Source organism: Chiloscyllium plagiosum, unplaced genomic scaffold, assembly GCF_037043375.1.
Source record: "Chiloscyllium plagiosum isolate Xiang-an unplaced genomic scaffold, Cpla_swu_hap1 HiC_scaffold_6, whole genome shotgun sequence".
In the NCBI taxonomy this organism is placed as follows: Eukaryota; Metazoa; Chordata; class Chondrichthyes; order Orectolobiformes; family Hemiscylliidae; genus Chiloscyllium; species Chiloscyllium plagiosum.
The window spans coordinates 70,031,020-70,054,109 of NW_028270144.1; the positions used below are offsets into that span (position 1 = coordinate 70,031,020).

The following is a 23,090-nucleotide window of genomic DNA, read 5'->3' on the forward strand; positions in this document are numbered from 1 at the left end:
AGCAGAAAGATATGGTTGAATCAGATAGTCTAAGTTGCTCATAAAACAACACAACCATTTTCAATAAATACTTTTTTCAATCAATTCAACAATAGTGGTGAAATGAAAATTCACAATTCCACGTTCAAAAGTTTTTTTACAACAATCCTGATGGAAAACAGCATGATTTTAAACATTATTTTAAGACAAAACATTTCAGGATGTTTGATCAACACAAAACGTAAAATATTCTTGAAACTGACAGCTGACTTCAATTAGCGATATAAACCATGGTCTGAACTGTCATTATCAGAACCTTGAAATAATATGTTGGCTTTTCAAGCCATGATCATAAGCCTAAATTTTTGGATTGAGTGCTCTGAGGCAGTAATGGCAGCCACAATGCTCTAGACAAGGAAACAAGTACAAGATAGATGCAAGGATTTAAAGCTTTTTTCAAACTGTGGACATATGTAAATGAATCAGGTCACAGAGTCTCAAGAGTCCTACTGCACAGAGACAGGCCCTTCAGCCCAAACTGGTCTATGCCGACCAAAATGTCAATCCACGCTAACCCCAATTTCCTGCACTTGGCCCATATCCTTCTAAACCTTTCCTATCCATCTATTTGTCCCAACGTCTTTTTAATGTTGTTCATGTACCCGCCTCAATCACTTCCAATGGCAGCTTATTCCATATGCACACCACCCTGTCTGTGTAAAAAAGTTGCCCCTCACGTTCCTTTTATTCTTTCCCATCTAACCTTAAACTGATGCATTCTCATCCTGGGGAAAAGACTAAGTGCATTCACCAGTGCCTTTCATGATCTTGTACACTTTTAAGATATCACTCTCAGTCTCCTACATTCTAAAGTTAGAAATCCTATCTTATCCAACCTCTCCCTATAACTCAGACCATTGAGTCCTAGCAACTTGTAAATTTCTTCTGCACTTTTTCTAGTTTAATAACATCCTTCCTATAGCAAGGTAACCAAAACTGAACACAATACTCCAACTGTGGCCTCACCAACATCCTGTATAACTGCAACATAATTACCCAACTTCTATACTCAATGCCCTGAGTGATGAAGGCCAGTGTGCCAAAAGCCTTGTTCACTGCCCTATCTAACTGTCTCTCCACCTTCAGAGAACAATGCACATGAACTCCAAAGTCCCTCTGTTTCACTAGACTCTTTTAGGCCCTACTATTCACTATGAAACTCCTACCTTAATTTGACTTTCCATTATATAAACCGTCACATTTATCTATGTTAAACTTAATTTGCCATTTCTCAGTCATTTTCCCCAGTTGAATAAGGCTTTGCTGCAATTTCCGATAACATTGCTCACTGTTCACAATACTGCCTTTTTAGTGTCATCTGCAAACTTACTAACCTTGTCTTGTACATTCTCATCCATTGCAGTTTGCAATGGGCCCAGCACTGACCCAAGTACATCACTCGTCACAGACCTCCAGTCTGACAAGCATCTTTCCACTGTTACCCTCTGCTGTCTACTATCAAACCAATTGCATATCCAATTCGCCAGCTCCCCCTGGATTCCATGCAATCTAACCTTTCAGAGCAGTCTACCATGTGGAACTTTATCAAAGGCCTTAGTGAAAGCCAGGTCAACTACTTCTATCACCCTGCCCTCACCAATCTTGCCGGTCACTTCATCAAATGACAAATGTGAGGCATAATCTCCCATGCACAAAGCCATACTGACTACTCTTAATCAAAGCCTGTTTTGCCAAATGCATCTATACCTTATCCCTCAGAATCTTCTCAAGTAACTTGACCTACCACAGAAGTTAAACTTACTGGTATATAGTTCCCAGCATTTTCTCTGCAGCCCTTTTTGAAAAAGGGCACAACATTCGCTCCCATCCAGTTTTCCGGGATCTCACCCATGGCTAACGATGATGCAAACATATAAACCAGAGCCCGCAATTTCTTCTCTAGGTCTTGCATAATACCATAAAACTTACTCACAACTCTGCTCATTTCACAGTCCGAGGTCTTTCAGGTCCCCCTTCACTCTTGTACACTTTAAGTACTCACAACAAGTTTTCAGCCCATTGGGGAAAAGTTTGGGAGCCTCTGGGTAAAATAAAACATCAGGGAATGATTCAACAGGGCACGTTTCAAAAAAAAAATGTTTTTTCTGAAAACAACAGCACTCAAGCAAATGAGTTTACAACTTATGAAAAAAAAGTCTTACTTTCAAAACTTTAAGTTGGTCATATGAAGTGGTTTGTGTGGACCTGTTGAAAAATTATAAACAGCCAGTAGAATTCTTGGAATGAGATCAACCATAATTGATCAGAAATCAATAAAGTTGGGAAAGTGGGAGTGTAAATTTACAAAACTCGATATAAGACAAAACTGTGTTGTTAACACCTGATCACACATGGGCATGTCAGGAGAAACCTGGAAGGATTCTGACTGGAAAAACAAAAGGACAAAGGAGTAACTAGGGAAAGAATGGGGTCCTTTAAAGATCAGCAAGGCCACCTATGTGTGAAACTGCAGGTGACGGGTAACATACTAAATGAGTAGCTTGCATGCGCTTACTAAATAAAAGCATATGCAAGCTGCAGAACGTGGAGTTATAAATAGCGATACCTTGAAAAGTGTCCATATGACAGAGGAAGAGCTGCTGGATGTCTTGTAATGCATAAAGATGGATAAATCCCTCGGACCAAATCGGGTGTACCCCAGAACTTTGTGGAAAGCTAGGTATGTGATTACTAGATCCCTTGCTGAGATCACTTGGGCGGCACGGTGGCACAGTGGTTAGCACTGCTGCCTCACAGCGCCAGAGACCCGGGTTCAATTCCCGCCTCAGGCGACTGACTGTGTAGAGTTTGCACATTCTCCCAGTGTCTACGTGGGTTTCTTCCGGGTGCTCCGGTTTCCTCCCACAATCACAAAGATGTGCAGGTCAGGTGAATTCAGGTGAATTGGCCATGCTAAATTGCCTGTAGTGTTAGGTAAGGGGTAAATGTAGGGGTATGGGTGGGTTGCGCTTCGGCAGGGCAGTGTGGACTTGTTGGGCCGAAAGGCCTGTTTCCACTGTAAGTAATCTAAACTAATCTAATCTAATAGCCACGGGTGAGGTGTTAGAAGACTGGAAGTTCGCTAACATTATTTAAGAAAGGTGGGAAGGAAAAGCCAGGGAAATAGAGACCGGTTTGGAAAGACAAGGACTGGTTAGGGATAGTTAACATGGCTTTGTCTGCACGAAATCACATCTCACTAACTTGACTGAATTTCTTTGAAGAAGTAACAAAGAATATTGATGAAGGCAGAACAGCAGACATTGTCGATATGAACTTTAGTAAGGCATTTGACTAGCTTCTACAAGGTAAAATGGTTAATAAGGTTAGATCACATACAATACAGGGAGAACTAACCATTTGAATAAAAAATTGGCTCAAAGGTAGGAGACAGAGGGTGGTGGTGGACAGTTGCTTTTCAGACTGAAGGCCTGTGACCAGCGACATGCCACAAGGATCAGTACTTTTCATCGTTTATAAAGAAGATTTGGATGTGAATATAGGAGTTCTGGTTACTAAGTTTGCAGATGATACCAAAATTGGTGGTGTGGTGGACAGGAAAGAAGGTTACCTCAGAGTACAACAGAACCATAATCAGATAGGCCAAGTGGCGGCAGATGAAGCTTAATCTAAACAAATGTGAGGTGCTACATTTTAGGAGGGCAAATCAGGGCAGGACTTGTACACTTAATAGCAAGGTCCTGGGGAGAGTTGCCTAACAAAGATCTTGGACTGCAAATTCATAGTACCTTGAACGTGGAGTTACAGGAAGACAGGCTAGTGAAGGAGTCATTTGGTACATTTGTCTTTATTGGTCAGTGCACAGAGTGTAGGGATTGGGAGGTTATGTTGCAGATGTACATGGTATTGGTTAAACCACTTGTGGAATATTGCATTCAATTCTGTACCTCTGCTATAGGAAACAGGTTGTTAAACTTGAAAGGGTTCAGAAAACATTGCCAGGATTGGAGGGTTTGAGCTATAGGAAGCGGCTGAAAAGGCTGGGTCCATTTTCCCTGGAGCGGAGGACGAGGGGTGACCTTAAAGAACTTTATAACATCATGAGGGTCATGGATAAGGTGAACAGTTAAAATCTTTTCCCCAGCATAGGGGAATCCAAAACTAAAGGGCACAGATTTAAGGTGAGGAGAAGACAGATTTAAAACAGACTTAAGGGGCAACTTTTTCATGCAGAGGGTAGTGCATGTATGAAATGAGGTACCAGAGGAAGTGGTAGAGATTGGTACAATTACAACATTTAAGAGGCATATGATGGGTACATGAAGTGAAAGGGTTTACAGGGATATGGGCCAAATGTTGACAAATAGGACTAGATTTATTTAGTATATCTGGTCAGTATGGATGAGTTGGACCAAAGGTCTGTTTCCACACTGTACATCTCTATGACTCTATGTAAGCCAAAAAAAACAAAGAAGCCTAGTCAGATGTAAGCAAATTTTTGCACAAGGAACCAGTCAGTAACAAATTAAGATGGAGAACAGGAGTACACAGATTGATCAGTTTGCTTGATTAGTTCAGTAATATATAAAGGATAAATCCTTTAGGAAGATAAACAGATGATCAGGAATTAAGACTTCAATTCCAGAGAGATCGTCTTTGAAATGTCCCATAGATGCATCAGGGTCACCAAAACACACCCATCCAACACAGAAAAAAAAGTCACAAAAATACAGGAGCCTGAATGAAATCTAAGAATAATGTCGTGAAAGCCCGCAGTTAACAGCAGTAAACTGTGCTAAATGCACAGCCACTCACTGTGTTACAACCAGTCATCAGTATGTATGAAAGTGATGGGTGAGGGACTTGAGATAGCAGCAATCCAACAGATCGCAGTGCTTACAGTAAACAGATTTCAGCCACGTTCTAAATGAGAGATCATCTCTGAAGAGGGTGATCGCTACTCACCAAGGGAACTAAACATGAGACAGTGCGTGATTTCATGTAATACACGAACTACAAGAGCTAAGGTCACAATTCAATACATGATAACAATGAATTATGGTTTTAGCTTGCTGTGCTCATTCTACAACATCAAGATCAGAAATATGCAGTCTGCACATAAAAATGTCCAGGCCAGCTTTTAACGTTACAAAATTTAGTTAAGAGTCATCCATTGGAAAGCTACGTGCATGTTTAACGAATTGTAAATCCACAACATTGATTCTAGCATTGCCAGAACTTTAATATAATTTCAATGATTCGAAGCTGTATATCATTTTGACCTTACACCTCCAGAAAAAGGTTATCAAAACAGGATTTTAAAATGATCATTGGTTTAATGGCAGTCTCGGGTATCACTTATCATTTGCTTTTATGGTAGTTTAAAGACAACAAAATATCATTCGTTGACGCAGAATAGTTAGATTCTACTCATTTTGCAAATATAACAAAATATCGTAAGATATTAACTTAACCAGCAAACGCCATTCTACATTAAGACATCTTGGGAGTTACAATGAATATGCAGAAGTTAGTCTCAAGGTGAAGTCACAATTAAAAGAGGTTTTGCAAAAAAATGTAAGCGAACGGGAGCCTTCAGAGCACATTTGCAAGAATCCTGACACTCACTCCCGAGCAGATGATAAAGGCGGAGGATCCACACAGCTGCCAGCCCCTGACTTGGGGAGAGGTGAGTTTAGTTAACGCCAGTTCGACATCATGGCTCTCGATCTAACCTCCAAACGCCGTATCCAACAGTTGGGGAGAAACAATTGGGGCGAAAGAAAATCAAAAAAAATTAAGTTTAGAGTCCAATGCGCGAAGCCGGCCCTGAGGTTGGGAACTATCACCAAGGCGACCGCTAGGCCCAGTATATCCGCAATGGGAGCTGCTAATGTCCGCAGCAGCAGAGATTCTTTGGCCTCAATCCCAGCTCCATCTCCGACTCCAACGGCACAGGTGACAGTGCGAGCGGACCATCACATCCAGAAGGTTCCGTCTATCCGCAGCCAATGAGAGCGAGCGAGCAGCGCAGCAAGCCCCACCTCACTAACGGACCGCCAGCCAATTCACTGCGCCGGACTGCCCGGAAGGGACACGCCCACAAACGGACTATCACCCAATCAATGATAAGGCAGGCAAAACCCGCATTGTCCACACCCCATTGCGCATAAACAAGATGCGGAGAGAAAAGTCCGTCCTGCTCGGCTGGAGAGCACAAGCCACTCTGGTACATGGTGCACTGGTCCCAATTTCATATGGAACTGTTCACACTCGACACAAGACTCATCCTACCCGATTTTCTATGCTGTCAGTCCCTTCTCAACTCATACATACATCTGGAATATCGTGTGTAGTTTCGGGTCTCGTTATCTAAAGAAGGATGATGCGAGAGAACGAATGCAGGATTTATGGGAGTGATACCTGGGATGGCAGGACTGAAGTATGAGGCAAGGTTAGAATTTTAGCTAGAAATTGTAGGAAAGGAGAGTTCACAGAAACAAAACATCCTAACAGAACTAGACAGTGCAGATACAGGAAAGATGTTCAGGGAGGAATGCAGAACCGTGAGTCACAATCTAAAGATATTGGGTAAACCATTTAGGACTGAATGAGGAGAGGTTTCTTCACCTGAGAGTGGTAAGCATGTGGAGTTTGCTACTACTGAACATAGACCAAAACATTGTATGGTTTCAAGAAGGAATTGGATATAGCACTTGGGGCTAAAAGGATAAAATGATATGGTGGAAAAGCAGAAACAGGCAATTGAACTGGATGTTCAACTTTGATCATAATGAATGGTGGAAAAGGCTTGAATGGCCAAATGGCCTACTTCCACTCTGATCTTCTGTTTCTGCAATACATGTGGCAGTGATTTCCACATCCCCCTCCCCACACTCTGTGTAAAACAATTTCACAAAAGATCCTTAATTTGTGAGTCAGGCAATGTTCTATTTGTCTCTAAGACCTGAAGCCCCTCACTCACATTAAAACAGATCTTCAAACTATTTACCCTTAACTCATGGCTTCTGAATAAAAATCACTGGACTTGATTGTTCCAACACACAATTGATTGGACAGATAAATGCAAAAGAAATGCCATGAGCGGTGGAGTCCACAAGACCATAAAATATATGAGCAGAAGTGGGCTATTTAGCCTATCAAGTCTGCTCCAACATTCAATTAGATTATGGTTGATCTGGTAATCCTCATCTTCACTGATGTGTCATCAAAACATGATGTATGTGAACCCCTATCTAATTCTTTATTCCTGCACCATCTTTAAACCTTTTATACCATTTTATACATTTATACTGCATAACTTCAATCTTCTCTGCATTAAATATCATTACCAAAATCAAGACTGATCATACCATTCTGAAGTCTGCTGCTACCTTTCCAACCGCTAATTTTTTGGAGGATTTTTATCATCTTAATTGGATACTGCTCCCAATTTAGGTCATTAATGTATATCAAGAAGAGCCGTGATCCCAATGCTGTTATTTGGGTTAGCCACTGTATACTTCCCTTCAGTATATGAACAATCTTTTTTAGCTCAGTTACTGGCAACATCTCATTAAGTAAAACTCTTTCTTTTACAACTCTCTTTAGACTTTCTCTCATTTAATTTCTTGATCTGCTTATTTGCATGGCAATGAACACATACTTTGAGTATTAATCTGGAGTTTAGTACTCTTACATTCTTTTTTTAAAATTTTGCCTTTGACTGCTGAATCTTCCTTAGTTGGATATTCTCCTAGATCTTTTCTATTTTATTATTCTACATTATTAACATGGACCCTCCTTTCAACATGCTTCACCCATGTTGAAGATGAACTAAAAGAAAGGTTGTGCTTTATGTTATAAAGAAGCACCAGAAGACAGTTCTTAACTCTATCTTCAACTTGACTAGTCCCAAATGTAGTGATTATAAAGAGGCTAGCCAGGTGGACCACATAGAATTTCTGAAAATGTGTTGCTGGAAAAGCGCAGCAGGTCAGGCAGCATCCAAGGAACAGGAGAATTGATGTTTCGGGCATAAGCCCTTCTTCAGGAATGAGGAAAGTGTGTCCAATGCGCATTTCCAACATCCCTCCCCCAAGTCCCTCCTCCCTACCTTTTATCTTAGCCTGCTGGAGACACATTCCTCATTCCTGAAGAAGGGCTTATGCCTGAAACGTTGATTCTCCTGTTCCTTGGATGCTGCCTGACCTGCTGCGCTTTTCCAGCAACACATTTTCAGCTCTGATCTCCAGCATCTTCAGTCCTCACTTCTCCACATAGAATTTCTGTTCGCTGGTTGGGGCTGTTAATCGTGTCCAATCACTGTGCTCTGGCTGACAGATATAAACAGGAGAGGCTTGTTGGGTCTGTATTGTCTGCACTTTTTTTTATGTATTGTCTTATGTATAAAGGTCATTGTTGCTGTCTTTTTATATTTGAAACTGGGATTTGTGGTTTGTCCTCAATTCCCTGTAAACTGGTTGAACGGTAGGGTTTGGGGCCTAGCTTTGCTGCTCCTCTCCCTTGTAAAATTGCTGTTGTAAACAGCTGTAAATGTTAACTGTTTTTGTAAATTGTTTTGTAATTTGTTTAATAAAATATTATAAACAGGAGAGACTTGCTGGGTCTGTATTGTATGCACGTTTTTTTTCAGTGACTGGATTGGCTTTTTATGTACAAATGTCATTGTTGTTGTCTTTTTATATTTGAAACTGGGATTTGGGGTTTGTCCTCATCTCCCTGTAAACTGGTTGAACGGTAGGGTTTGGGGCCTGGCTTTGCTGCACCTCACCCTTGTAAAATTGATGTTGTATACAGCTGTAAATGTTAACTGTTTTCCTTTTTGTAAACGGTTTTGTATATTTTTTAATAAAATAAAAAACAGGAAAAAAAACAAGGAAAAACCTTGTGTCGTTCACTGTGTCTCACACCTGCGCACACACACAACATGGGTGCTGGGGATAAAATAAGCACTACTGCAGTTAGGCAGCAGTGTGTGGGTAAATAAAAAAAATTTAAAAGAAAAAAAATGAACAGGAGAGTCACCCAGTTAGGCGGTACTGTGGGGCAAAGAAGTAAAGGTGTGTTACACCTTCTGACACTCTGACAGCTAAAGAAAAAAAACAAGAGTGTCACACATTCTGTAAAAAAAAGGAAACAAAATAAACAGGAGAGTCACCCAGTGCTGTGGGGGGGGATTGGTGTTGAGGGCAGGGGAGAGCAAGTCAGAGGACCTCCTTGTGGGTCTGCTCCTGGGCCTGGCCATAAACAGGTCCAGGCAGCAGGCCGCGGAGCGGGTCGTTAAGGCCGATTGTCTGCCCGTCTTCTGCTGTTATGTCAGAGCCCAGGTGTCTCTGGAGGAGGAGCACGCAGTGTCCACCAACACCCTTGACCTGTTCAGGGAGTGGAGTGTATTATTTCCCTGTCCAACTCCATTTTGATTTAATCCCTGCGCTGCCCTTCACTGTTTGATCGTACTGTGTTGCCCTATAAGAAGGGCACTGCTTGTCATTGGCCACTTGGGTGTTTCCTTTCTTCTTGGAGGTGGAAATTGAATAAAGATTTGTACACTTTGTGTTTTTCACTGTGTCTTACACCTGCACACACACACACACTAGGAGAAAAAAAGAGAAAGAAAAAAAATAAACAGGGGTGTCAGAGTTCCTGTTGTCTCTGAGAGCTGGCTTTGAGGGAGCTGGGTCTGTATCAAGGACTCTCCGTGTGTAAATAAAGGGTGACTTGGTGACGGGATACTGGCCTCTGTGGAGTTATTTCAGTGGCAACAAGAGAAAAACACGCCTTTGAAAAAACTTGCTGACAACAGTTATCTTTGAGTTGAGATAAGCATTTAGAGTCATAGAGTCATAAAGGTGTACAGACCTTTCAGTCCATGCCAACCAAATATCCTAATATAATCTAGTCCCATTTGTTAGCATTTGGCCCATATCCCTCTGAACCATTGCTATTCAAATGCCCATCCAATTGCTTTTTAAATGTTATCATTGTACCAGCCTCCACCACTTCCCCAGGCAGTTCATTCCATACATGCATCACATTCTGCATGAAAAAGTTGCCCCTTCAGTCCCTTTAAATATCTTTCCCCTCTCACCCTGAACTTATGCCCTCTAGTTCAGGTCTCCTCCACCCTAGGGAAAAGACCTTGTCTTTTTATCCTATCCATGCCCCTCATGATTTTATAAACTTCTATAAGGCCACCTTCTATAAGCCTCCAACACTCCAGGAAAAATAGGCCCAGCCTATACAACATCTCTCAATAGCTCAAACCCTACAACCTTGGCAGCAACCTTGTAAATCATTTCTGAACCCTTTCAAGTTTCACAAGATCTTTCCTATAACAAGGCGTCCAGAATTGGCTGCAACATTCTAAATGCAGCCTAACCAAAGATTTGTACAGCCACAACATAACTTCTCAACTCATAAACTAATGCACTCACCAATAAAGGCAAGGGTACCAAACGCCTTCTTCATTAATCTGTCTAACTATGACTCTACTTTCAAGGAACCATGAATCTGCACTCCAAGGTATCTTTGTTGGACAACACTCCCCAGGACCTTACCATTAAGTATATAAATCCTACCCTACAAAATATTGCACCTCACAGTTATCTAGATTAAACTCCATCTACCACTGAGGTAAAAACAATAACTGCAGATGCTGGAAGAGCACAGCAATTCAGGCATCCGACGAGCTGCCTGAATTGCTGTGCTCTTCCAGCACTACTGATCCAGAATCCATCTACCACTCTCAGCCTATCTGATTAAGGTTCTGTTGTACTCTGAGGTAACCTTCTTCGCTGTTCACCACACCACCAATTTTGTTGTCATCTGCAAACTTACTAAATACACCTCCTATATTTATATCCAAATCTTTTATATAAATGATCAAAGGCAGTGGACCCAGCACTGATCCCTGCGGCACATCACTGGTCACTGGCCCCCAGTCTGAAAAGTAAACTTTAACCATCACCCTCTGTTTCCTACCTTCCAGCCAATTTTGTATCCAAATGGCTTGTTCTCCCTGTATTCCATGTGATCTAACCTTGTTAACCAGTCTACTTTGCAAAACCTTGTTGAACACCTTACTGAATACCATATACACAATGTCCATCGCTCTGCCTTCACTAATCCTCTTTGTCACTTCTTCAAATAGCTCAATCAAATTAGTAAGACATGATTTCCCACACGCAATGCTATGTTGACTATCCCTAATCAGTCCAAATTTCCAAATTAGGATTTCCAAATACATGTAAATTCTGTCTCTCAAGACCCCCTCCAACAACTTGCCCTCCAGTGATATCAGGCTCAGCAGTCTACAGTTCACTGGCTTTTCCTTACCACCTTTCTTAATTCTAGCGTTATGCCATTATTTGGGAAGCTTGACTCATTTGATCCTGCCCTCGAAGACTGGGCCCAGTATGCGGGAAGAATGCATTTTTTTTTCTGATCAAATGACATTGGGGGGGGGGGGGGGGGTAGAAGAAAAGCAATGAGCTTTTTTGGTTATTTGAAGCCAAACTTCCCCTGAGACAAAAGATACTAAAACCCTTCAAGAGTTGATGAATTTAGTTAAGGAATATTAAGAATCCTAAGCCTCTTCTAATTCTGAGATGCTATCTGTTTTACTTTTCAATTTGAGAACTAGGAACCAGTAGTGGGATTTTTGACTAAAATAAGCTGACTAGCAGAGGCATGCGACTTTGGTTTAATCCTTAATGAGATGGTATGTGGGATTAATGATGTAACCTGACTAAAGTGCCTATTAGCTGAAGCTTAACTGAACTTCAAACAGGCACTACATCATAGGCTTTATCAGTTGCAGGGTATTCCAATGGAAGTTGACACCCTTGCCAGTCTGACTGAGCTTGGGGAATACCACTTGAGTGAATGCAACTGCATTGCCTCATTCAGGATATATCCTGAACAGAGGGACTCTCGGTCTGTCCACGGCAAAACCCCAAAACACAGCCAAGTCTTGGCCAAATGGTTACAATTTTCTTCAGGATCAGGTCTAGTATGCCATTGTAGTTGTTGCTGGTATGCGGACATGAGACAGCAAAAGAGCCCCACTAAACCTAAATTGAGTAAGAGAACTCATGGCGTCCAGGAGAGCGCATACCTTGGAAAGTCCATCTATATCTGGTTTGGAACAGTTAAATTGCTTACAATAATCTTCATGTTTGAATAGTTTTGTTGTGTAGTTTTACACCCACATCCACATCAAATCCTGCCAAAACTGAAACAGGTGGTTTCACAATCACCATCACAACCAGAATTGAAACCTTCTTGGACCCAACAAGACCAGATCACCATAGAGGATGGGATATCATTATGAGGAGCAAGAGTCATTGTCCTGAGCAAAGGTCACTGGCAGATACCTGCTGAACTGCACCAGGGTCATCCAGGTGTTTCCAAAATGACGATATTGGTGAGAAGTAATGTCTGGTGGCCAGAATTGGATGCAGAGTGCTAACAAGTATAAAAACTACTGTAGCAACAACCCCACATTCATGGGAATGGCCGGATAAACCCTGGACTCTGTTACATGTGGAAAATGCATGGTTTCAGTGTTCTTAGTTCTTGTCAAAGTGGTTGGAAATGCGGGGGGGGAGGGTGAAGCGGCATCAGGAATGCCAACGTTGGACACAAGACTCCACTAAGTGAGAGAGACATTTTACTTCAGGGGCCGATTTGGTGTAGGAACCACAGGAATGGTCCTGCATGGGTATGGGCCATGATCAATGGGAGGTCAGGACCAGTGACGTGTAAACTTCGGGTAGGTGTGACAGTCGCGAACAAACAAGTGGACCATATGAAAGCTGCAAACTCGCAATCAGTGCAGGAGTAAAACATGCTCAACTCCTTGACAGCCTTTCTGACCACTCTGGAACCTGTGGTTTCTCCCTTTCTGTCAAGCATTAAAGATTCCTCAGAATCTGAGATGAACATGGTGCCTCTTTGATGCCTTTGCTGCCCAAACAAGAGAATGAATGTGCAAGAGCTGAGTCCAATGCATTAGACATCACCCGTATCAGAGGCAGAGTGGGAGGAACCTGACCTGGTGCTCAAAAGCTCCGGAGGAGCTACAAAAAAGAACCAGCCCATGTCCTCAGACTTAGAGGGTGAAGTATGTAGTCATTGAATATGAGTTCGCCGATTGGGGCTGTTAATCTGTGGCACTGGAAAAATACAGCAGGTCAGGCAGCATCCGAGGAGGAGAGCAGGAATGAAGGACTTATGCTTGAAACGTCGACTCTTCTGCTCCATGGATGCTGCCTGACCTGCCGTGCTTTTCAAATGCCACACACTTCAACTCTGATCTCCAGCATCTGCAGTCCTCACTTTCTCCTAGTCGCTGTTAATCTGGTCCAATCCGGGAACTCTGGCTGACAGATATAAACAGGAGAGTTAGAGGTTCTGAAAGCTGGCTCTGAGCGACCTGAATCAGTGTCAAGGAGACTCTACGTGTAACTCAAGGGTGACTCTGTGAAGGACACAACATCTGTGGAGTTATTTCACTAATCTCTTGGATGTGGGCGTAAAGCTACACACAACTACTCAAATGTGAAGCTTTTGGTAAAGATTCAATACAGTCTCTTGGCAATGGCCCAATGACAGTAGATGCATATCTCCCATGACAAATTAACAATTTAATTATCCTGTATAAGTGATTTCAAAATATTCAAGATATAGGGTCGTAACTTCACAATACAAAATAAAGCTGCGAGGACACTGGAAATCTGAATGAAAATAGAAATTGCTGGAGAAACTCAGCAGGTCTGAAGAAGGGTCATGAAACTGGAAATTTTAAATAAATTTTCTTTTGCAGATGTTGAGTTTTTCCAGCAATTTATTTTTTTGTATCATAATTTCAAAAATAATTTTACAAGTATAGACTACACGCAAAAATACTCAAATTGCTATTTTGAAATATAGATGCCACAAACCGTTGCAACAATTTATTGATGTCAACTCTGCGCATTAAAATCGTATGAAAATAATTTTGAGCTTATTAATACAAAGACAACAAAATCCAATTATACAATGGGATCTAATATGTTAATATGTTTAAACGTTATTACTTAATACAAATATAGTGTGGCAGCATGGTCTATAATCATGACTCATTTTAGCATCTCGGCACTCAGTTTTTTGGATATGCTACACTATTCGTTTCTCGGCAATTTTAATTCTGCCGATATCCAAAACCGAACAGATAGCCAACTACAGCGCTAATCACAGTAACCTTTTCTGGAAATAGGAACAACGCGCATGAGTGTTTGCGGTGCATTGTAGGCGTTGTAGTTCACTGTCTGGTGAGGGTTTGGTAATGTTACATAAACAACGGGCAGTAAAACCACAAGGTCCAGAAGTTACTGCGCTACCAGCTTCTACCACGGGTTTGTCATGAAGTTGGGTTGATGCAAGGTGAGTGCAGTGCACTGTACACAATACAGCCTTTGGTCCAGCAGCGTTTGGTCGCATTTCACATGTGCTTCATCTTTGGAGCGAACGGCTTTTCCAGAGGGAGGAAGTTAGGGGGAGGGGAGCTGTAATTGAAGGATGCATTTTGAAACAATGCAGTTTCACATTGCGGGGCCACAATCTTCTGGATAAAGTGCGTTTATTTTAGATATATTTTTGAAAAATAAATTCTGCTTTAGATTTCATTTTCTATGCGCACTAGAGTGACGAACAAAAAAAAAATGCTTCTGCGCTATATGGTGGGTTGTTAGGACAAACCATGGGGCGACCGCTGTTATGTTTTTGCAGTGTTAAAGTTTGTAATATATTTAATATTTAACTGACAGACAAATTGACTATTGGAAGCAAAATGAACACAGTAAACTTTAGAAATTAGATTTATATTTGGTGACAACATGTTGGAGCCAGCTTTTCATTGTGACATTTGTTGGTTGAAGAATTTGACAGGCTTTGAGTTTGAAATCCAAATAAACTAGGTTATTTATACCACTAAAGCAAAAACCCCTCTTTGTCATTATTTGTGGGAAAACTTAGAAAAATTAAGTAAAGACTGTTTCAGTGCTTTACACATATGGTAACTGCTGCCACGAGAACGTTTCACTGAATTCTTGTTTTCTTTTTAGTATCATGGTTATGTGAATGTTGCTGCCCTAATTGCTCTTAAAAAGGTAGTGAATGGCTGCCTTATATTGCTGAACTCTGTATGCTATGCGTATCTGCACAGTGCTGTTTAGGGAGATGTCATATCAACTAATGGCAGCTGCATGAGTGGGGGTAGTTGGCTGCCCCAAATCCTCTTCTATTTTATATTATGATAAAAGAAATACATTAAATAAAATTAGTCTAACAGCACTCTAACAAAAATCAAAAAGGAAACATACAAATTCAAGTTAAAATATATTGTATGAAGATAAGCCAGCACTGCAGTAATGCACCCCTTCAGTGAGCGTTGATTGTGGAAGGCCTAAAGTGTAGCAATGGACACTGCATGCTCCCATCCAACAACATCTGGGCACAGATATAATCTAGTAGCTTGCTAAAATCATTTAACAAAAAACCTAGGAAGAGAGGCAAGCAGTCGGATAAGCAATTCCTTCCACAATCTTGGCCAGGAGCAGACTCACGAATGATTCCTGATCAAGGGCTTATGCCCGAAATGTCGTTTCTCCTACTCCTTGGATGCTGCCTGACCTGCTGTCTTTTTCCAGCACTACACTCTCGACTCACAAGTAGACAGTATGATTTAGAGGCAGACTGCCCTTTTCACGGAAAGCTGCATCTAATCACAACCAATTGCTGCCCAGTTGTATTAGCCGGTACCTTCTGACATTAGACCTGAGACTCTGCCAGGTTCGTGAATGCAGCACAGGAGACATTAGGAAGAGGAGTGTTGCTGAACAAAGAGACTTTGGAGTGCAGATTCATACTTTCTTGAAAGTGGAATCTCAGATAGATAGGATAGTGAAGAAGGCATTTAGTATGCTTTCCTTTTATTGGTCAGTGCATTGAAATAGCAGTTGGGAGGTCATGTTGCAGCTATACAGGACACTGGTTAGGCCACCTTTGGAATATTATGTGCAATTCTGGTCTCCTGCTACAGGAAGGATGTTGTGAAACTTGAAAGGGTTCAGAAAAGATTTACAAGGATGTTTCCAGGGTTGGAAGGTTTGAACTGTAGGGAGAAACTGAATAGACAGCTATTTTCCCTGAAGTGTCGGAGGCTGAGGGGTGACCTCTTAGAGGTTTATAAAATCATGAGGAGCATGGAAAGGGTAAATAGACAAAGTCTCTTCCCTGGGGTGGGGCAGTCCAGAACTAGAGGGCATAGGTTTAGGGTGAGAGAGGAAAGATTTAGAAGAGACCAGAGGGGCAACTTTTCCACACAGGGTGGAGCATATATGGAATGAGCTGCCAGAGGAAGTGGTGTAGGCTGGTAGAATTACAACATTTTAAAGGGCATCTGGATGGGTATATGAATAAGAATGGTTTAGAGAGATATGGGCCAAATGCTGGCAAATGGGACTAGATTAACTTAGGATATCTGGTTGGTATGGATGGTTTGGACCAAAGGGTCTGTTTCTGTGCTGTATCTCTCTATGACTCTTCAGTGGAGAGAAGGTATGTCGCCACAGGAAGGGGGTTAGGTGCAGGAGATTTAGAAAATAGAGATGATACATAACTGGAGAAATCTGCTGAAGTGTGGGTCATTTTCAATGACTTCCTGCATGACCATGGTCAGTGAATATATACAGGACATTAATGAGGCCTCTTCTAGACGCACTGTTACAGGAAGGATATTATTAAACTGGAGAGGTTTCAGAAAAGATTAACCAAGATGTTGCTGGCAATGGAGTTAGAAAGAAAGGCTGGGACTTTTTCACTGGAGCGTAAGAAGTTGAGGGGTGACTTTATAGAGGTCTATAAAATTAAGAGGGGCATGGATAAGATGAATAGCAAAGGGGAGTTCAAAACTAGGGGGCAAATTTTTAAGGTGAGGGGAGAAAGATTTAAAAAGGACATGTAAGGCAGGTTTTTTACACAGTGGTTAGTGTGAGGAATGAACTACCAGAGGAAGTGGTGAATGCAAGTACAGTTACACTGTTCAAAAGACATAAATAGGACAGATTTGGACGGATGCGAGCCAAACATAGGCAGGGTGGGACTAGTTTCGTTTGGGAACATGGCTGTGTGGACTAGTTGGATCAAAGGGTCTGATTCCATGCTGTGTGACTCTGACATTGACTGCCCAAAGATCAAGAGTGTGGGACAAAAGTGCAGAAAATATATAGCAAAATTCCCTTTAAGAAAGAAGCCTTAGTCTACAGCAACACATATAAACATGGCCAATGGATTCCTTGTGGCCATAAAATTCCAGAATTGACTTCACCAAAGGTTACATGTGGTTTGCAATGTGTAACACATCCATAATGGATAGCAGTTGTACACCACTAGAGGTCTCTGTCACTGCTGGCTGGTATGAGGGAATGCCAGTGTGTTCAGATGGCAAAGTGAGGGAGTTTGCAGCAGCAGCCCATACAGAAAAACCTGACACAAAGGTCAAGGAGGGAATATCCTCCAGACTGCTCAAAATGTGGGACATGCATACTCCAAGAGGAACCTAGGGTCAATGTGAAATTCTATCCGAACAGGGATTAGTACAAATGGAAATCAGCTGCAGGCTTCAGTGACCTAGACACTTCTGGGTCAAGCATCATCATTGACCAGAACCTGGAATTGATCAGGCATGTAAATACAGTCTCTAGGAGAGCAAGTCAGAAGCCAGGTATTCTGCAGCATGTAGTACACTTCCTGCCACCCCTACCCATCCATCACCTTCTGCCTGACCACCATCTACAAGGCATGTCAGGAATGTGAGAGAATACTCACCACTTGCCTGGATGAGTGCCAACAATCAAGAGGTTTGAAATCATCCAGGACAAAGCAATCCACTTGATTGGTATCATGCTTGACATTCATTCCCTTCATAACCGCACAGTGGCCATCAGTGTATATCATCAAGAAAATGTTCTGCAGTAAAAGACCAATGCTTGGTTAATCACACATTCCAAACTCATGATCTCTACCACCTAGAAGGACAGGGGCATACGGCAAAACTACTTACCTGCAAGGTCCCTTCCAAGCCACACACCATCCCTGACTTTGAAATATGTCACTGTGGGAGTGTGGGTATCCCTATCAGTAAAGGAAGCCATGGGTTCAAGAAGGCAGCTGACCACCATCTTCTCCAGGGTAATTAATGATGGGCAATAAATGCTGGCCCAGCAGTAGCATGCATATCCCTTAAATAATGAAGTATTTATAACACACAAACCAGTAACCTGGCCCAACAGGTCTGTGTTCATATTTGTGTTCCAAAGGGGCCTCCTCTCAGTTTGCAGCATCCTCCTATCAATTCAATCAATCCTTTATAATATTTAGAATTGCAATATAGAAGTTTATTGAAGTGCTTTTACCCTTCAGCTCAGTTAAGATTCACATGAAAAAATACCCAGCACTGTACTAATATCTTGATATTTATCTCACATTGAGGTTTTGATATTATTTGAAAACTATGGAGCAAATGTTATTCCAGAAGGAAGAAATGGATAAAGTGAAATTCCATGAATATGCCCTGAAGTATGTGAAAGGGAGACAAAGAAATCAAAACAAACAAGACAATGCAGAAGTTTTTTTTAATCTTTATTGTAATCTCTTCTTGAAAGCATTGAATAGAAATCTGTTCCTAGGCTTTTTCTGAATGGTTTTAGCAAGCTGAGGTTAGATGCCAGAAAGCTGCATCTAAAGCTCTGCTATTGCTAGTCTGTGCCTGGTTATGGACTAATCTTTCCAGTTTATATACCTTTTACCATCTTCGAGGTTGATCTGAAACTGACTTCAATATGACAGAATTAAGCAATCTGGAGTATTATCACAACACAGTATCAGAGTAGCACTGGTTGCCTGCAGTTACTTGAAATATCTAGTTTCCACAGAAGCAAACTATACCATGTAAACAAAAATAGTTAGATTGCCGATATGTCAGTCATATGTTAAAAATGGGAGTATAAACTGAATGCACTTTTTTCAATCCATTCCCTTCTAGATATCCGTTTTCTTCAGATAAACTATTCCTTAAACTCATCTTCATGGGAAATGCATTGTATTGTAAAGCATGATATGGAGATGCCAGTGTTGGACTGGGATGGACAAAGTTAAAAATCGCACAATGCCAGGTTATAGTCCAACATGTTTATTTGGAAATACTAGCTTTTGGAGTGCTGCTCCTTCGTCAGGTAGCTAATAGGGCAGGATCATAGGACACAGCATTTACAGTAAAAGATCAAAGTGTCATACAAGTAATCTAATCTAAGTAATCTAATCTAATCTAATCTAATTTCAAAACAATTATTATAATGCACCTCAAGCAAAGCCAGTCCCATTTCTTTCCTGGACTTTTGGAAAACTAATAGAATCACAAGTGTTTCAAAATGTTTGACCAAGAATAGAGGAGGCTATGGATAAGAAGTTGCAACATGTTAACATCAAAGGGGTAATTGTGAAGGGATACAAAGAGCATTTTGTTTAACAGAATGTTTTGATCGTTGTATTAAACACTGCTTTCATAAAATTTCTCTTTCTCTTTTTTGATCTTTTTCCTATAAAACAGATTGTAATAAATTAAGATACTACACAGTGGCAAATGAGAATGTCTGACCCTATAACGTTAAATGTAGGAGGAAAGCTATACACCAGTTCTCTAGCAACATTAACACGTTATCCAGACTCGATGCTGGGTATCATGTTCAGTGGGAAAATGCCCTCAACTAGTGATCAGCATGGTAACTTCTTCATTGACAGAGACGGGAAAATATTTCGATACATTCTAAATTTTCTGCGCACATCAAATCTCGACCTTCCAGATGATTTTCAAGAAGTGGGGCTGTTGAAAAGAGAAGCTGATTTTTACCAGATCCAACCTTTGATACATGCTTTGCAAGAAAGAGAATCTGAAAATGCCAAAGCAGAAAGAAATGCAATGCTCAACATTACTCTTGATCAGAGACTGCAGACTGTTTATTTTACAGTTAAACCAGCCCCACAAATGTACAATCTAACCTCGTGTAGCACAGACGTCTTTGATGCAAATATATTTTGCACGTCAGCTGAATTCTTGAAACATTTGAGCTCCAAGTTTTGTTACTTTGTGAATGGTAAACTTTTACCAATTGGCTATGAGAAAAAAGATCCATACCATTTGACACTACAATGGGTTGGACATGTGGCTGTACTGCCTGAAGATGAATATACAAGACAAAACTTAAAAAGATTATGGATTACACCTACAAATGAGCAAGTTAACAATTTTCAGTTATTTGTAGAGGAAGTGTTAAAAACAGCAATGAGTGATGGATTCCATGTGGATTCATTACAGCCAGATTCCTCTGATTTTATGAATTATAAGGTACTACGTTTAGTCCGGTATAAATAAAACGTGTCATTTAAACTATTAATTATTACATGTTTCTTACTGTGTAACAGTATAAGCCTTAAGCTTCTCCTATTCCCCCTACCCAAACTGTATGGCACTTTAGGTTCAGGATTGCTGCATTTATCTATATTGTGTTTATTGCTTAAAACAATGAAAGTCTAACAATATAAAATGTGTGCCAGTAGTTTATTTAATCATAACGCTGGCAAACTCTGCCACTAGTTCAAATTATTTAGTTGTGCCCTGACATTTGCAATTATTGTATGACTATGTAGATACTGGTTTGCACTGGATTTTTAGCTTTCACATTTTTCAGCAGAAGTATATACTACGAAAAATGCTTCTTATGCTGTCCAAATTTAATGTTCCATTTTTGGAAAATTATCTTTGATAATTCAATATCAGATATTTTATTGGACGTTAAGTAATACTGTATATATCAGTTAAAGTACACAAACCAAACCTTAAAGGATTTGTTTAACAATGGAAAATGATACAATGTTTTGTATCAAGTCTTACAGAATCATAAAAATTTACAGTACAGAAGGAAGCCATTTGCCCCATTATGTCTGTATCGGCTCCCAAAAAACTTACCTAGCTCATCCCATTCTCCAGTACTCTAAATTCATACTTCCAAACATATATCCAGTTCTCTTTTGAAGCATTCTTTGGAATCCGTCTCTGCCACTCTGCCAGGCAGTGCATTCCAAATCCTAACAAATCTAAGAGAAGACCATCTTAGTGATGAAATAAAACAAACAAGAAAATCTAAAACCTCTTCAAACTGATCAAGTTAATGTAAAATAATTTTATTGGGGATGCAGTTGATTTTGGGCACAATGTCTGCATTTACAACATGGCTTGTAGACAACAAATGTCTGTTTTGAAGCTGTAAATTTCTCATCGTACCTGTTATTCATTTCTGTGGGTATCTTGGTCATCGATATTTTGCTGTTTCATTCTGTATTTTAATACATTTACCCACTGGCATTTAATTTTAAAACAAAGCAAATGGGCCCAAATATTTTATTCTGCCTTTCAGCTCTGTATTATACTTATCCTGAAAATTTGCATAGATATGATTAAAAACAAGTGATTTTCATGATATGGATTGTGTTAATTAACATACTTTTGAAATAACATTGATTTATGCTAATAATGCATTAACTATGAGTGGGAAGGAAGGCAACAGGACAACTTAGCAGGACCTCCATTGGGTCAACAGTGGCTCTTGACAAGTTGCACTTATACAGATAACTTGTAAATATAAAACATTTAAGCAAAAGGTGTACAGGGTTTGATTTTCCAGACCATTTAGAATTTTTTTTTGATAAAATAACTTTGGTAGTAGAGAACTTTAGTATTCCTGGAAAAAGGCACATTTTGTCAAAGGTCTTTGTCTAGCAATAATCAGAACATTTTGCAAGATTATAATTTCAAGGGGAAATGAAGACTCCTATTGCATGAGTAAAAATTGCACAATTGTTGGTAAGTTTTTGATATAGGTGTTGCCATGGACAATGCACCCGATAATGGTTATTATCAGGTTAAATGCCAGGTATTGTTAAATTTTAAATCAGGCAGGTTAATACTGGTCAGCACATTCTCCTGAAAAACAAAACAAGTGAATGCCTAACACCTATTTTGTTGAGGTGAAACAGATGCAATGTTCATAAATATTCTTTTTGCTACAAAGCCATGGCCCTGTGCATTAATATACATTGCTTCTAATATATGCAAGTATACCACACTGACAATTCTACTGACAATCCTAAAATGGTAGTGAGAGTAATTCCATGCATACTCAGGATTATTCAGTAAATGACCAGTTGCAGATCTAATGTTAAGACTGTTGAGTTTTGCAAGCGTAAACCAGATGGTTTAGATCACTACCTTGCTTGTTGTGAACAGTGAGAGTCATGTCATTTGATACAATCTTCTAGTCTTAGGGATATGCAACCTACATATCATAACTGATGTCACAGTGGTGCTGAAATTCATATTTGTATGATAGATGGAATGTCTTTTTGGCTTGATGGTAGCATCATCCTGTTAGTGGTGAACACTATTAACTGGGACTACATAAAGTGAAACAGCAAGTTTCACCTATTGCTTACACATTTGAGATATCACACCGTTGCAGGATAAGCTGAGGTAGATTGTACACCAGGAGTGATTACCTTGGGGCCTTTGTCAAGTGCAATATACAATAAAACATGGTCTGATCAGGGTAGCAATTTTCTTGCAGGATAGCTTTGCACCTAATTTCTGCATCAAACTTGCACAATGAATAAATGGTTCTGGCTTTACTTACGAGGTCAGTTTTTTAATGCTCAGAACTATAGGAATCCTGTGCTAATTAGTGACGATAGATTTGCGGTAGACAGTAATTGAGAACAAACTCTGACTGATTTCTCGATGAGGATATCAAGGAAAGGGAGCTTATTTTTCTGTTCCATTTCATGTGAATTTGAGCATAAGATGGAGCTTATTAAGAAAATTCTTACATGCAGGTGTGTAAGATTCTGATTCAAATATAGCAAATGAGAAATAAGAAAGGGATGATCACCTTATTGGGTTTGTATTATAGACCCCC

General features: G+C 40.4%; 2 protein-coding genes across 3 annotated transcripts in view; one reads left to right on the forward strand and one right to left on the reverse strand.

Moving 5' to 3' along the window:
• Positions 1–5,985, reverse strand: part of LOC122550628 (ubiquitin carboxyl-terminal hydrolase 35-like) — a 113,921-nt gene extending 107,936 nt beyond the window's left edge. Inside the window, exons 1-2 of one of the 2 annotated variants that reach the window (XM_087988086.1) lie at positions 5,629–5,985; positions 1,973–2,080 (exon numbers count right to left, since the gene is read on the reverse strand). The gene's annotated coding sequence lies outside the window, so the exon portion shown is untranslated. The remainder of the gene's footprint in view (positions 1–1,972; positions 2,081–5,628) is intronic. The other variant, XM_043691674.2, reaches the window with a different exon arrangement.
• Positions 5,986–14,346: 8,361 nt separating this feature from the next.
• Positions 14,347–21,589, forward strand: LOC122551141 (BTB/POZ domain-containing protein KCTD21-like). Its single transcript, XM_043692764.2, has 2 exons — positions 14,347–14,448; positions 19,673–21,589. Exon 2 carries the CDS (start codon positions 19,706–19,708, stop codon positions 20,492–20,494), a length of 789 nt encoding a protein of 262 aa, XP_043548699.2. The 5' UTR covers positions 14,347–14,448; positions 19,673–19,705; the 3' UTR covers positions 20,495–21,589.
• The last annotated feature ends 1,501 nt before the right edge of the window (positions 21,590–23,090 follow it).

What these genes read in the sequence shown, in the direction of transcription:
- LOC122551141 (XM_043692764.2), top strand. Translation starts at nt 19,706, where the DNA reads ATGAGAATGTCTGACCCTATAACGTTAAATGTAGGAGGAAAGCTATAC.